General features: G+C 37.9%; 2 protein-coding genes across 6 annotated transcripts in view; one reads left to right on the plus strand and one right to left on the minus strand.

Moving 5' to 3' along the window:
- STX17 (syntaxin 17) overlaps positions 1-9487 on the plus strand; it is an 86332-nt gene extending 76845 nt beyond the window's left edge. The window contains exons 9-11 of one of the 2 annotated variants that reach the window (XR_008713715.1): positions 329-365; positions 732-812; positions 4419-9487. The gene's annotated coding sequence lies outside the window, so the exon portion shown is untranslated. The remainder of the gene's footprint in view (positions 1-328; positions 366-731; positions 813-4418) is intronic. The other variant, XR_008713714.1, reaches the window with a different exon arrangement.
- Positions 9488-9754: 267 nt separating this feature from the next.
- ERP44 (endoplasmic reticulum protein 44) overlaps positions 9755-14228 on the minus strand; it is a 94969-nt gene continuing 90495 nt past the window's right edge. For all 4 annotated transcript variants that reach the window (XM_055578655.1, XM_055578653.1, XM_055578654.1 and 1 more), the window contains 2 exons: positions 11981-12083; positions 9755-9991 (listed from right to left, as the gene is read on the minus strand). In XM_055578655.1, coding sequence (XP_055434630.1) covers positions 9890-9991; positions 11981-12083 — 205 coding nt within the window. In that variant the 3' untranslated portion in view covers positions 9755-9889. The remainder of the gene's footprint in view (positions 9992-11980; positions 12084-14228) is intronic.

Genomic DNA, 14228 nt, shown 5'->3' on the forward strand with positions numbered 1-14228 from the left:
GTATTTAATATATACATTTAATAATTATTTGTTTAAATGGATTCTTTGTATCAGATAAGATTGTTACAACCCTCTAAGTTCTTTGCTTTGCCTTCCTTGCCAGAGAAGTTAGTAATAAAACTCACCTTTGCCTGGGCTCTTGGTACATTCAGCATATTTGCTTTTCTTCCCCACGTGTAAGAAATGATTTGTGCTTTCTTGCCTCTGTTGTGAGATCCCCTGCTTGACACAGAATGTCTGCTTTCTTCCTATCCTGTTATTCATTCCGTAAATATTTATTGAAAACCCACTGAGAAAATAGTCATGAAATTTACTTTTGCTTTTTTAGTGTCCAAGACCTTCATGGCCCAGTTTCCCTTCTCTATGTGAGTATTTCTTGACAACTGCAATTCACTTGGCTTTCATTTTCACTTGGGGCTAATTCTGCAGTGTTTTACAACTTAATAGGTATAAAATTCTTTCATTTGTGGTAGTGTGATCTCTCCAACTAGAATGCTAGCTTCTTACAGGGCAGGGACTGTATCATCTGCTTCTTAAGAGTATTTTACAACAAAGTACAGTGATGAGAAGGGAAAAAGAAGCTATACCCCTGTTAGTGACTTCTTGATGATGAGTAATGAGGTCATGGCATATGTGTATTGCTGTTTACAGAGATGTGTATTGAAATGTTAAAAAGCTTTCTAAGACATACCAAGCCTTTGCTCAGCCCTCACTTTTGTATATTAACATAGGAATGAATGATGCAACAGAAGAAATCTGGAAAACATCTCTGGGACTTGGATATCATGAACTGAAAATTTCAGAATTTGGAGGTAAAGGTATTTCTCTTTTTCCAATTAAAAGTCATGAGTTGGAAGAGAAGATATAAATCACTGAAGCAATGATGTGGGAGAATTGGGTTATTTTCTGTCTTACCATAGAATTAGTGGTGTCAGAATAGTAGGAACCCAAGAATTTATAATCTGATGGTGTAGTATTGAAATAGAATAGTGGCAGGAATTTAATTGCTCTGTCCGGCAAGCAAAGATTGGAATTAGGTAAGGGCAAGGTTCAAGTTAGGAAGTAGGCATTTGACAGGATTTGAACCAAGGTTTCTAATACTCAGAGTCATGCCTCTTAGTTAATAGGAATGAAGAGGAATGAAGTACTCTTCACTTACTAATTCTCCATAGGCCTTAGTTCCTTTTCTTTCCTTTCTAGGTTTTATTGTTTGTAACAGATTGCTGCCTCTTTTCTGGGTTAGGGTGGGGGTCAACAATTCAGGATTTCCTTAGTGATCCCCTCCTTGCATCCCCAACTCCCCGTTGGTAACTTACCCATCTTACAGGGTGGTTATGAAGATTTTAACATTTATACATATCGAGTGCCTAAATGGAGCCTGGCTCATAGTAACTACAAATGTTAGTTGCTACTGTTATTGTTGTAGCTATTATTATTTTTCCCTGAAGTTTAAAGGAAAGGCACATTAATGAAAAATTAATGTGAATAGTATTAGGGAGACACCTAAAATGAGTGGAAAGTGGAAATGTTAGTCGTTTGTCATGTCCGACTCTTTTTGATCCTGCCAGGCTCCTCTGTCAATGGAAATCTCTAGACAAGAATACTGAGTGGGTAGCCATTCCTTTTTCCAGGGGATGAATTCTTAAAATAACTTTTTAAAATGGCTTAGTTACTAAGAAGTGGTATAATGATGACAGATGCTTGATAGAAAGTAAATCTTAATCTCAATTAAGAATGATACCCAAACATGAAATGGTGTGGCTCAGACGGTCAAGAACCTGCCTCCTATGTGGGAGACCCCAGGTTTGATCCTGGGGTCGGGAAGATCCCCTGGAGAAGGAAATGGCAACCCACTCCAGTATTCTTGCCTGGGAAATCCCATGGACAGAGGAGCCTGGTGGGCTGCAATCCATGCGTCACAAAGAGTTGGACTGAGCAAATGACACACACACTTAGTAACAGGGTGATCATCTGTTCCAATTTGTCTTGATTTACATCTCTTGTCATGGTGGAATTATTGCTTAATGCTCCCTTTCACTCTCAAATGACTTCATTTGGATAAAAAAATTACACTGTCACCCTAGTTACACTGAGAGTGGAACTAAGTGTGAAATTACAAAAACAAACAAACAAACAAACAAAAAAACACCCCAAAACCCTGTATTTTGAAAGAATTTATAGTTTTTAGGCTCAGATTAAAAAAAAAAAAAAAAAGGCATCCTAAGGTTAGTGAGAACCTGTATATGTGATCATGAAGTACTACCAGCAGTCTTTGAGGAACTAGGAAATAAAACATGCCAGAACACTGAGCTTGGGCAAAAGTCTAAAATCCAGGCATAAAACTGGATTCCAGACAGCAGGGAATTTACCTTCTAATCCTAGGAAATTTCTGAAGTGGACTATTCAGCATTGTTTTAAATCAGAAAGCCGTGCTCATCATGAAAGCATGAAGAATTATGAAGAACTGATTAAGTCAGAATAGAGGCCTTGTTTTTTTCCCTTACTATGTGCATAGCCAGAGATGTCCTGTGCTATCCCTCTTCTTGGGCAGTGGTTAGGGCAAGATAACAATCACTATACACGTAGTGTCAGGAGGGCATACAGCTTTCTGCCTGGAACGCATCCCAATAAGTAAAACACATGAGACACAGCACAGATAGGCTGTTATCTCTTACCTGAGTGGCTGAGTTGGGAAGGAAACAACAGGGCAGTAATTAGTAGTAACACTTTGCTACTGAAGTAAGACACTAATAGAAAATCACAGCAGCCTCTATTAATATAATGGGGCTTCCCAGGTGGCACAAAGAATCCTGCCCAAGCAAGAGACTTAAGAGATGTAAGTTTGATCCCTGGGTCGGGAAGTTCCCCTGGAGTAGGAAATGGCAACCCATTCCAGGATTCTTGCTTGGAGAATCCCATGGACAGTCCATGGATTTGCAAAGAGTTGGACACCATTGAGCATGCACGTATGTATTAATGTAATTCTCCTAGAGGGGAGAAGTTTAGGAAAGTATAGTTCTTTCTGTTCCTAGGGAAGAAAACCACTTCTTATGGGAAGATTCCCTTGACCCCCAAGGCTGCACACACACCTCCATGCCCCTGTGATTAACTCAGAACAGCACCTAAAACAGTCTAATATAATTTTTACTTATCTGTTTTGCTCCTTCACTCAACTTGGAAGTCTGTGACAGTAGGGGCAATCTCTTAATCACTGTTGTATCCTTATCCAGCAAATAGTAGATTCAGTTCAGTTCAGTCGCTCAGTCGTGTCTGACTCTTTGCAACACCATGAATTGCAGCACCCCAGGCCTCCTTGTCCATCACCAACTCCCAGAGTCTACCCAAACCCATGTCCATTGAGTCGGTGATGCCATTACAGCCATCTCATCCTCTCTCGTCCCCTTCTCCTCCTGCCCCCAATCCCTCCCAGCATCAGAGTCTTTTCCAGTGAGTCAACTCTTCGCATGAGATGGCCAAAGTACTGGAGTTTCAGCTTGAGCATCATTCCTTCCAAAGAACACCCAGGACTGATCTCCTTTAGAATGGACTGGCTAGATCTCCTTGCAGTCCAAGGGACTCTCAAGAGTCTTCTCCAACACCACAGTTCAAAAGCATCAATTCTTCGGTGCTCAGCTTTCTTCACAGTCCAACTCTCACATCCATACATGACCACTGGAAAAACCATAACCTTGACTAGATGGACCTTTATTGGCAAAGTAATGTCTCTGCTTTTCAATATGCTATCTAGGTTGGTCATAACTTTCCTTCCAAGGAGTAAGCGTCTTTTAATTTCATGGCTGCAGTCACCATCTGCAGTGATTTTGGAGCCCCCCAAAATAAAGTGTGACACTGTTTCCCCATCTATTTGCCATGAAGTGATAGGACCAGATGCCATGATCTTTGTTTTCTTAATGTTGAGCTTTAAGCCAACTTTTTCACTCTCCTCTTTCACTTTCATCAAGAGGCTTTTTAGTTCCTCTTCACTTTCTGCCATAAGGGTGGTATCATCTGCATATCTGAGGTTATTGATATTTCTCCTAGCAAGCTTGATTCCAGCTTGTGTTTCTTCCAGCCCAGCGTTTCTCATGATGTACTCTGCATATAAGTTAAATAAGCAGGGTGACAATATACAGCCTTGACGTACTCCTTTTGCTATTTGGAACCAGTCTGTTGTTCCATGTCCAGTTCTAACTGTTGCTTCCTGACCTGCATATAGGTTTCTCAAGAGGCAGGTCAGGTGGTCTGGTATTTCCATCTCTTTCAGAATTTTCCACAGTTTATTGTGATCCACACAGTCAGAGGCTTTGGCATAGTCAATAAAGCAGACGTAGATGTTTTTCTGGAACTGTCTTGCATTTTCGATGATCCAGTGGATGTTGGCAATTTGATCTCTGGTTCCTCTGCCTTTTCTAAACCAGCTTGAACATCTGGAAGTTCACAGTTCACATATTCCTGAAGCCTGGCTTGGAGAATTTTGAGCATTACTTTAGTAGCGTGTGAGATGAGTGCAATTGTGCGGTAGTTTGAGCATTCTTTGGCATTGCCTTTCTTTGGGATTGGAATGAAAACTGACCTTTTCCAGTCCTGTGGCCACTGCTGAGTTTTCCAAATTTGCTGGCATATTGAGTGCAGCACTTTCACAGCATCATCTTTCGGGATTTGAAGTAGCTCAACTGGAATTCTATCACCTCTACTAGCTTTGTTCATAGCGATGCTTTCTAAGGCCTACTTGAAATTCCAGGATGTCTGGCTCTAGGTGAGTGATCACACCATTGTGATTATCTTGGCCATGAAGATCTTTTTTTACAGTTCTTCTGTTTTGCCAAGAGAATGCACTGATCATAGCAAACACCCTCTTCTAACAACACAAGAGAAGACTCTACACATGGACATCACCAGATGGTCAACACCGAAATCAGACTGATAATATTCTTTGCAGCCAAAGATGGAGAAGCTCTATACAGTCAGCAAATATAAGACTGGGAGCTGACTGTGGCTCAGATCATGAGCTCCTTATTGCCAAATTCAGACTGAAATTGAAAAAAGTAGGGAAAACCACTAGACCATTCAGGTATGACCTAAATCAAATCCCTTATGATTATACAGTGGAAGTGAGAAATAGATTTAAGGCCCTAGATCTGATAGATAGAGTGCCTGATGAACTATGGACTGAGGTTCGTGACACTGTACAGGAGACAGGGATCAAAACCATCCCCATGGAAAAGAAATGCAAAAAAGCAAAATGGCTGTCTGAGGAGGCCTTACAAATACCTGTGAAAAGAAGAGAAGCGAAAAGCAAAGGAGAAAAGGAAAGATATAAGCATCTGAATGCAGAGTTCCAAAGGTAGCAAGAAGAGATAAGAAAGCCTTCCTCAGCGATCAATGCAAAGAAATAGAGAACAGTCGATTAATTCTTGCCAAATGGTTAAGTGTATGTTTTGTAAACCACATGTGGTATTTTGTCAATTCATTCTAGTCTGTCCTTCCACAAGGCTGAGTGACTGAGCTAGGGGTCAAATCCACCTCACAGAAAATGTGTCATGTTCATGGGAAAGTTTCCAGCACTTCTGCAGGACTCTGCACTGCCCAAACGGGCACTCCAGTGTCATTCTGAAAGTTATGTATCTGTTGGTTGGTGTAAGATTTTAATCTCTTCTAGGATAAAACTCTTAAGACTCCATAATCAATATAGGATATAAGATGAAATGTGACTAGCTATCAGATAATTGGGATTCATAGATGATATAACCAAGTCCATTCCAGTTATGGGGATGCTTTGTTGTCCCTTATTCATTCATTTATTATGTAATTTGACTTTTTTTCCATCACATAGTAATTAATCACTTAACAGTGCTCTAGGGTGCTGGGAATCAAAGATGGAGCAGTTTGTGCTTCCAGAGCCAGCCTTCACATGGTGATCAGGAAAAGGGATACATAATACTTCCAACTTCTTTTAGACTAGGTATTCTAAAACACTTAAATAAAGGGCTGTGGGACCACAACAGGTGGTAATGGTCCTGGGCATTGAAGGATGGATAGAAGGATTTATTAGGCGAGGTGGGGAAAGGGAGGGAGGGAGTAAAGGGAGCACTTTTGGGGTACAATTTGCAAGCAGCACTCTTCCTCTTCCAGTGTCTCCAAAACCTATTCTCTGAAGGCAGGCTGGCCCTTCCCCAGTGTGCTCTGCAAGAGGGAGCTTTGATGCTTTAGCTAAAGGCTAGGTCTGTTACCAGCACGTGGATTCATACAGCTTCCCATGCTGAGTCAGGTACAGTTAAATAATCTAAAAAATAATTGTAAAACTAGAACGTCTTGTGACTCTGGTCATCTGAATTTTGAGTCAAATATTCATGATAAATAAAAAGTCTCAAATGTAGAATATTTTAGAAATATAGTTTTATTACTCGGAAATACATACAAAAATTCAAACACAGCTAAAAAACAGTTGCCAAGCAGCAGTCCTATCCAACCTGTTTTAATGAACACATAAAACAGTTATAATCAGCATAAGACAACTTAAGTTCTAAAACAACTTACTGTCTTCAGGGTCTTTAAATATTGAGCTTAAAACTGATTATTCTTTACAGCTGTTTAATCATCCCCCCAACTATAAACTACTAACTGTAATGGTTTTGAAAACTGGAAAAATGTTTGTCCATTTCTAGTCTTCTATTACCTTATGATCTCCATGGTGTCTTAAAAATTCCCAGCAGTTGCTGACAGAAAGCATTTGCAACATCCAGCAGCTGACTGTGATACTGGAGTTTGGGCCTAAGAGCCCTAAAACTATTCACGGTGGCAAAATTTTTACTTCCTATTTTTGCAGTTTTGCTTATGTCATATTTTGTCCAAGCAGACTAGGTCTCTTTGTCAGAGAAAAAAATAAAAAGTGAGTTACTGTTTTTCCTGATTGTAGATCCAGTATACTCCTTTATCTATTTTTCTTTTTGCTGTGATTCAGGTTTTAAAATATTTTTTGGCAGTGTTAGTGTTTTCTGCATATTTAAACTCATTCTGAGCTTTAACATATCTAACACTGTTTTTTATATTTCACTTTGCTCTTTTCGGGCCTTATCATGCCAGTTTTTCCTTCTTTTATATGTAACCTTTGACAAATTGACTTCATCAGAGAGCTCTCCATGAGATGCTTTAGTCGCCCATTCTCTGCCTTCTTCTCTAGGTTCATTTAACTTTTAAAAAATGTTCAGAATTTCATCTAAAGTTCACCCTTTTATGGTCTCCCTCACTACTGTAACTAAGAAAAAAAAAACAAAAACAACTGGAAAAGGTAGTGGGCTGACAAGCAGTAGGGCCTGCTTTTAATTTTGGTTTTGAACTTGACTGTGTTCTTCTGTCTAGTCTAGCATCCTTTCTTTCATAGCTGAGAAGCCTGAGGCCTGGAGTAGATTGGATATCCTCTGATACACTGAGGTTCAGAGGAGAAGAAGTCTAAATTTTAAGTTCTAGATTCCTGAAGTTCTCTTTCTACATCCAGCTGGTGACAAATGCCTATGGGACCTCTTGTATTTGTTTCTCTCCATCTCTGCTGTCCCTGTCTTAGCTCTGCCTTTCTTTCTCCTCCACTGAACTCATTTAATTATCTTGAGACCTCTGCTACAGTGTTATGAACATACTGACTTGCTTAAATTTGTTGATGGATCTCTACTGGCTATAAGATACAGTAAAAACCTCTTCCTTAGCTCGGCACACAAGGCCCTCCACAATCAGCTCCAACTTACTTTCCCATTGTCCTAGCCACAGGCCTCCTCCCACCCCAACCCTGCACTAGCCCTGTGGCAAGAACTTACTTTCTCTAATGCATTTCTGCTATTTTGCACTTGAGCTTGTTAGTGACTTTACAAAACTGGGCACCAAATCCTGATGAGTGCTGAGCATTTCAGGTATAAAAATTACCCAACGTCACTGCATATCTCATTCATTCAGTAAACATTTATTGATGTTTATTGTCCCGATACAGGCATAAAATTTAGTATCCTTGCATGCCCTCTGTGGCTTCACACTCTGGAGAAGACAGTGGCAGTGGCAGGGCTACAGTCTAATAAGCCCCCATATGCATAAATGCTAAATAAAGCCTCAAATCCACTTACTTTAACAAGCCACTTAGATCACACTGTGTTATCTTAGATTACACTGAACATGTGTTCTTCAGGGCCTTTATCATGACTACTCTCAAACCAATTCTATGCAACCCAATTCTTAAGCATTATCTTCTGTTTACTATTTTTTTAAAGTCAATTAAAGGATTACAAATTTATTCCAGTCAATTGCAGATGCTGCTTTTGGTTTTGTATGCTTGCTTGTTTAATATTTCTAAGTTTTCATTCTGACCACCTCACATTTGGTCCATCTTCTGACTTGAAGACTGTAGCTCTGATTTCAAAGTTACTGATTAAAAGCAATGGAGAGAACAGAACTAAGGCCCAAACTTTAGGAAGCTCTGTCCTGCTTTTCTAGCATTTTCTATTAAACATGCCCCATACTACCTTATTAACATTTATTAGTCTAAATGAAATGATGGTAAGTCATGCATAACAAAGAATTTTAGACTGATTTTTAAAAATAACAATCATTAAATATCTATTATAAATATTTATTTTAAAATAATTGAAAGATGTTACATATATTACATACTACATATAATGGCACATGTCAGCCTTTTAAGCTTAAAAATAATCTTTCCCCAAACTGGGATTGACTTAGACTCCAAGTATAAAATGACTCTTGGCCTATAGCACCAACCCAGGCCCAGAGGAAAGCCAATTTTGAACCTGTCCTCTGGCATCGGGCTTCCTGATATGACACCGAGGGTCTTCTCCCTCTGGTTTTGCTCCCTGGCAGTACTGAGGGCTGGCACAGGGACCCATTTGACTGAACGCTGCAGGCCTAGGAAATCAGGGAATCTAGAGGACGCAGGGTCCTCCTTAACAATTTTACAATGAAAAAAAATGTGCCTTATTGTCTTTGCTTTTGATCTATACAACTACAACAAGACTACATGATGGAAGAAGGTTAGAATTACTGAAATACATTTTCTCCACTGGTTTTTCTCTTTGGAAATTTAAAAGTGTCATGATAGGAGTAGCCTTAAAAGTCATCTAGTTCAATACTGGTAATCTGTTCCACTAGTATCTCCTTTTCCTCAGATTTAGGTATAATTCAAAGTTTTAAATGCCATCCATATGCCACTTTGTTAGACAAACACATAGAAATTTAATAACACTTTTCATTTTTTTTTCTTAATTTATAAGGACAATTCCTGCCAAATGTTCTGGCTTATGGCTCTCCTCCTCTTCATAGTATGTTTAAGTTGCACATTAAGAATCCAAAAAATACCACTATGGAATTTTCATAAGCAATATCCAACTAATCAGTAAAACACAGTACATAGTGTGAAAATTTTAATTTATTCCCCCTCCCCCCAGCCATCCAGAATATATACCCCTTTGAGAAATGTGAGAACTAAAAATACCAACAGAGTTGATCTATATAGAGAAAAGAATGAAAAACACATACTACACAGGAAACATCCCCTAAGTCCTCCCTAGCCTAGTAGTGCAAGTTAATGGTATATATCTGGCAGTCTCACCTTTCACTTGATGTATAAAGATTTTACAGGACAGATTTAAAGTAAAGATAGGCCTCTGATTTTTATTTATTTATTTTTAAACCTAGCAGATTTTTTAAAAGAGGCTATATTAAATGACAATACATTTTGAGTCGGGGAGAGAAAAAATTAAAAAACCCAAAACTTCTTTCGGTTTATTCAAAATAAAAATACACATAGAATTATGAAAATATAGGTTTACTATTTCCACCATGTAAGTTGATGCTGCTGTTTGAAAGGCTTGCAAATTGTTTTTCCAAGTTTTTAAAGCTCATCTCGATCCCTCAATAGAGTATACCTATATTCACTGGGTGCTAGTTTCTGGAAGGAGCTCTCAGGTGGACTGCTTGCGACATCCTGGACTTCCTACATGGGAAAGAAAAAAACATTTTTATATCAATATATTTTATAGATATATTTTAATAGGAGTATTAGATGCATGGTAATTGCCCTATAATTATTTATTAATAATCAATAAACTATAGCTGCTATATGCCAAAGACAAGAGTTGAGTTTGAAATCTTGCTTTCCCTGTTTCAAATGCCCTTACTCAGATTCTCCAAGGCAGGGCTACCACAGAGCCATTAACCGTTGATCTGATGACAGTTACTGAGGTGTGGTGGAGAAACAAAACATCTGACACCTGGGTGCTTTCCTAGAATATTCTGTAGAAGGCAGTAAAATCCTAAGCTGCCAAAACCCTTCCATTTTACAAATGACTGCTAAGATTATTAAAGGCACCTGTAGCCTGGCAGGCAACAGTCCATGGCGTTGCAAAAGAGTTGGACACAACTTAGCAACTAAACAACAACAATTCTGGAGATAGAGATCTGGACGTCAGCAGTTACAAAAACCTAGTTGACATAAAGAAGAAAAACACTTCGATACTGTTAAGAAATTTCTGTAGTATTTTACTTGTATACCAACAGTACGTAAAAATATCCAGTGGAAATATAAGAGTGACGTAGAAGAATTTCAAAAGGACAGTGGAGTCTATCCTTTACATTGTGAGCTCAAGAGTAAACGTGATTATCATTGTTTTAATATTCCCTGTAGTTTACACAGGCACATAGTACATGTGGTACACGATATATATACATATAAATATATATAATGGCACATGGGAAGCAATGTCTTCACAGACTTTACTTTTTATACTTAGTTACATTCCCCTTCCCCAATACATTTATTATTTTTTGCTAAGATATGTTTGGTTTAATTAATCTGAAGCTATATTACTATGAAATGAACATGTATTTGGTGCCTACTGTGTATTAGTATGCAGAGATAAATACAAGAAGCTGAGTATCTAATATGGAAATTGAAACAAATCAGGATAATACAATAATGGCAAGCCACATCTTTTCTTAATCTGATAAAATACTACGCAGGCCTACTTTGGGTTACTACCAACAAAGTTTTCTTACATCTATAGTTGCTTAATTATCAAAGAAAATCTGATCTCAGATTGCAAGGAAAAAAGCATGTTGTCAGATTCCCAAAAGTAATTGGTAACTCTGAACTTAATTTGACTCTTAAAAATTCACTTAGTTTTTATTTTTCTTTAATACTTGGTGGTTCTTTTGGCAAAAACAGTGTATTGACGTTCTGGGCATATGCAGTAAGTGTTTTGGTATATATCATCTCTTGTATATATCATTCCCTCTCAGTATAATGGTAACAGACATGATATAAATCAATAATGCATCAAAATGCAAATTTAGGGGTGTTTAACAAAGCAGGTACTTATACAGAATTTACAAGGTAACTTGGAACAGAAGAAAATTCTCAGGTTAAAAATATGTATCTGTATGTCAAGCAAATATAAAATTGTATTGGTAAACAGTTGTCAAGCATTCTACATCTCAAACGGAAAAGCTGCATTAAACTAAGTTTTGAGCATTATGAATACTGTGGTGATGAAGGCTCTTAAGATATCAAATCATTATTTTCTTTATAGTGTGGTGGTCACTCTCAGCCACAGTGGAAGGCTTAAGCAATTAATGCAATCCACTGATTTCTTTGCTACTCTACCTGCTTCTAATTCCTACCTCCTACTTCTATATGAAGCTAACTGTATTTAACCCTTTTATGGCCACTTTCCACCAAGGACTTACCAGACAACCTTTGTTTATATGATCAAGGAACTATACTGTAATATTCTTACAACTTTTCTGAGGGTTTAAAATTTTTAAATGAACATAATTTGTATATTATCTAGTTTGTTCAGAATTTTTTTTACAGAAATATTCAGGACCGGAAACTCAAGCTTATGCAAGAGCTTCAGAGTCTTTTCAAGACTAATTGAAAAAGAAAAAAAAAGAGTTCCCACTGAGAAACAAACAAGAGTCCTACCTCTCCTGGGGCTGTATCAGTTGGGTCAGGACCATGATGGAATTCTCTGTGTAGTTTTCCAGAATGTAAGTCAAATACAAACTGCTTGAGTTTTCCAGGAATTCTAAAACCAAAGTAAAACAAAAATTTAGCTTAAACTATTTAGATGGACTTATTCTATTTTACCAACTTCACAACATTAAAAACAATTTTTAAAAAAACTTAGCTACAATCCCACCAACCCACCATAACTAGTAACAAATAGGCCAGGTACATCTCAAAACATTTTCACACAGTTGTAAATCATGATGTCTAGTCAATTGTGTGTTCCAGTGCTTGCACTTGTTTTATAGAAAATTTTCTATGCTTACTGGAACAAATGCTTCAGAATCAAGATGGTGTCCTAAGACTTATTCCCTTATGTTGGGCATTTATAAATTTTCCTTAATATATATAACTGCAAAATCTTATGTTCTGCAAAATTAAACTAAAAATAATAGGAGCTCAAGGGAAAAATAATGTAGGAACTAATCACTTAAAACTATGTAGGTCTGTCCTGAATTAATTGAAGGAAGACTATATTACAAAGCTCCACATCCATTTGACAAAGTGTTTGGAAGGCAGAATTTTAAGACATGGGAAATAAAGAGAATCACACAGAATACAGAGACCGATGTGAGCACTTCAGAATGACGTGGTGCTTCCAAATATGTAAGGCTTCTCCACCATTTACAAAGGAAATTAGACAAAGACTATGAAATAGAAAAAAAATAAACTAGTTACAAGTCATAGCTTGTTAAAAGTCATAGCTTGTTATATAGGTTTGTAACCAGATTACTACTAAGAGCCTAAAAAATACTAGTACCCTTCAGCTCCTCCAGCATTTGATCTGTGTGTCAGCCAGATGACACCTTAACCTGGAGCTTAGCAGTCTTTTTTGAGATGCAGGGCATTCACTGCCAGCATAACAAATTTTATCAAAATAATCTAAACCAGGGTATAGCTCTTTCATGTTTTTTCTTAGAGGGAGAACTTTCTTCACAACTTAAACCACACAGGCAGTTTCATCGGCTACCTTAACATTGTGAAAAGCAAAGCACTTCTCAAAGCCATCAAAGTGGCCTTTTTAAAAAAAATGTCTTCATACATCACAAAGACAAAGGCATTGTGTTTTATGGTGAAAAAGCTTTCCTTAGTGGCTTCAAACTATTCTGAGGAAAATAACATGAACCAACATCAGTTCAGTTCAGTCGCTCAGTCGTGTCCAACTCTTTGTGACCCCATGGACAGCAGCACACGCCATGCTTCCCTGTCCATCACCAACTCCCACAGCTTGCTCAAACTCATGTCCATTGAGTTGGTGACGCCCTCCAACCATATAACTCACTGTATATTTGACATCATTCCTGTAATTACCAATTATGGTATGAGCACATCTGCAGGACAGAAATATGCACTGCAGCAAAATAGACCAGTATAAAGCTAAGCAGATTTACATAGTACCAGCCTTTTCCTTCACAATTATTTCCCTGAGTTGTACCTGATAAAGGAGGAGTGATGAGTTAATGTTTAAGAACTTAAAGTGGGCAAATTATGGTTACAGAACATCAATATTGACTACTGCTTGTCTACCTGTTTGTTCTCTGAGGTCTTGCCAGCACTTTTGTCTTTAATACTAAAATCTGTTTGGTAATTTGATAAGTAAAAGACACCAGCATTTTGATTTCCATCTCTTCAGAAATTAAGCATTTTCTCATTGTTTTAATTTCTATTTCTGCTCATATGAATTGTTTGTCCTCTGCTGAGATCCTGGTAGAGATCTGGCCTCTACTGAGATCAATTAAAATTCATTATATTTTAAAATAGAAACCTGTTTCTCCCCCTTCCCCCAATCCATTGCATGAATTAAAATGCAGGTCTACAAACATTTTATTTCCTTCAGTAGAACTGATTTTTTAAATGACTGTTTTGGTAGCATACCTGGCTTGTGTTAATATTACCAGTTTTTCTTTTTATCCTCTCCTGAGGTCCTGCAAGTGCTGTTTCTTCTCTTCAATAACTCCCACTGAGATTAACAGCCAATAACTTCATTGTACACCCATTTTGGCTCCCCACTAGCTCCAATGCAACAGAGGCCAGCAGGTGCCAAATGCACAGTTTACAAATACAAATGGCTGTCAGGTAGCTGTATTGACAGAATGCCTCTGAAAGGGTCTCTGGTACAGAAGAAATTGCACATGTACCAGACAAACATTGAGAGGATATCAAT

The sequence above is a fragment of the Bubalus kerabau genome, chromosome 4 (genome assembly GCF_029407905.1).
Source record: "Bubalus kerabau isolate K-KA32 ecotype Philippines breed swamp buffalo chromosome 4, PCC_UOA_SB_1v2, whole genome shotgun sequence".
NCBI lineage: Eukaryota > Metazoa > Chordata > Mammalia > Artiodactyla > Bovidae > Bubalus > Bubalus kerabau.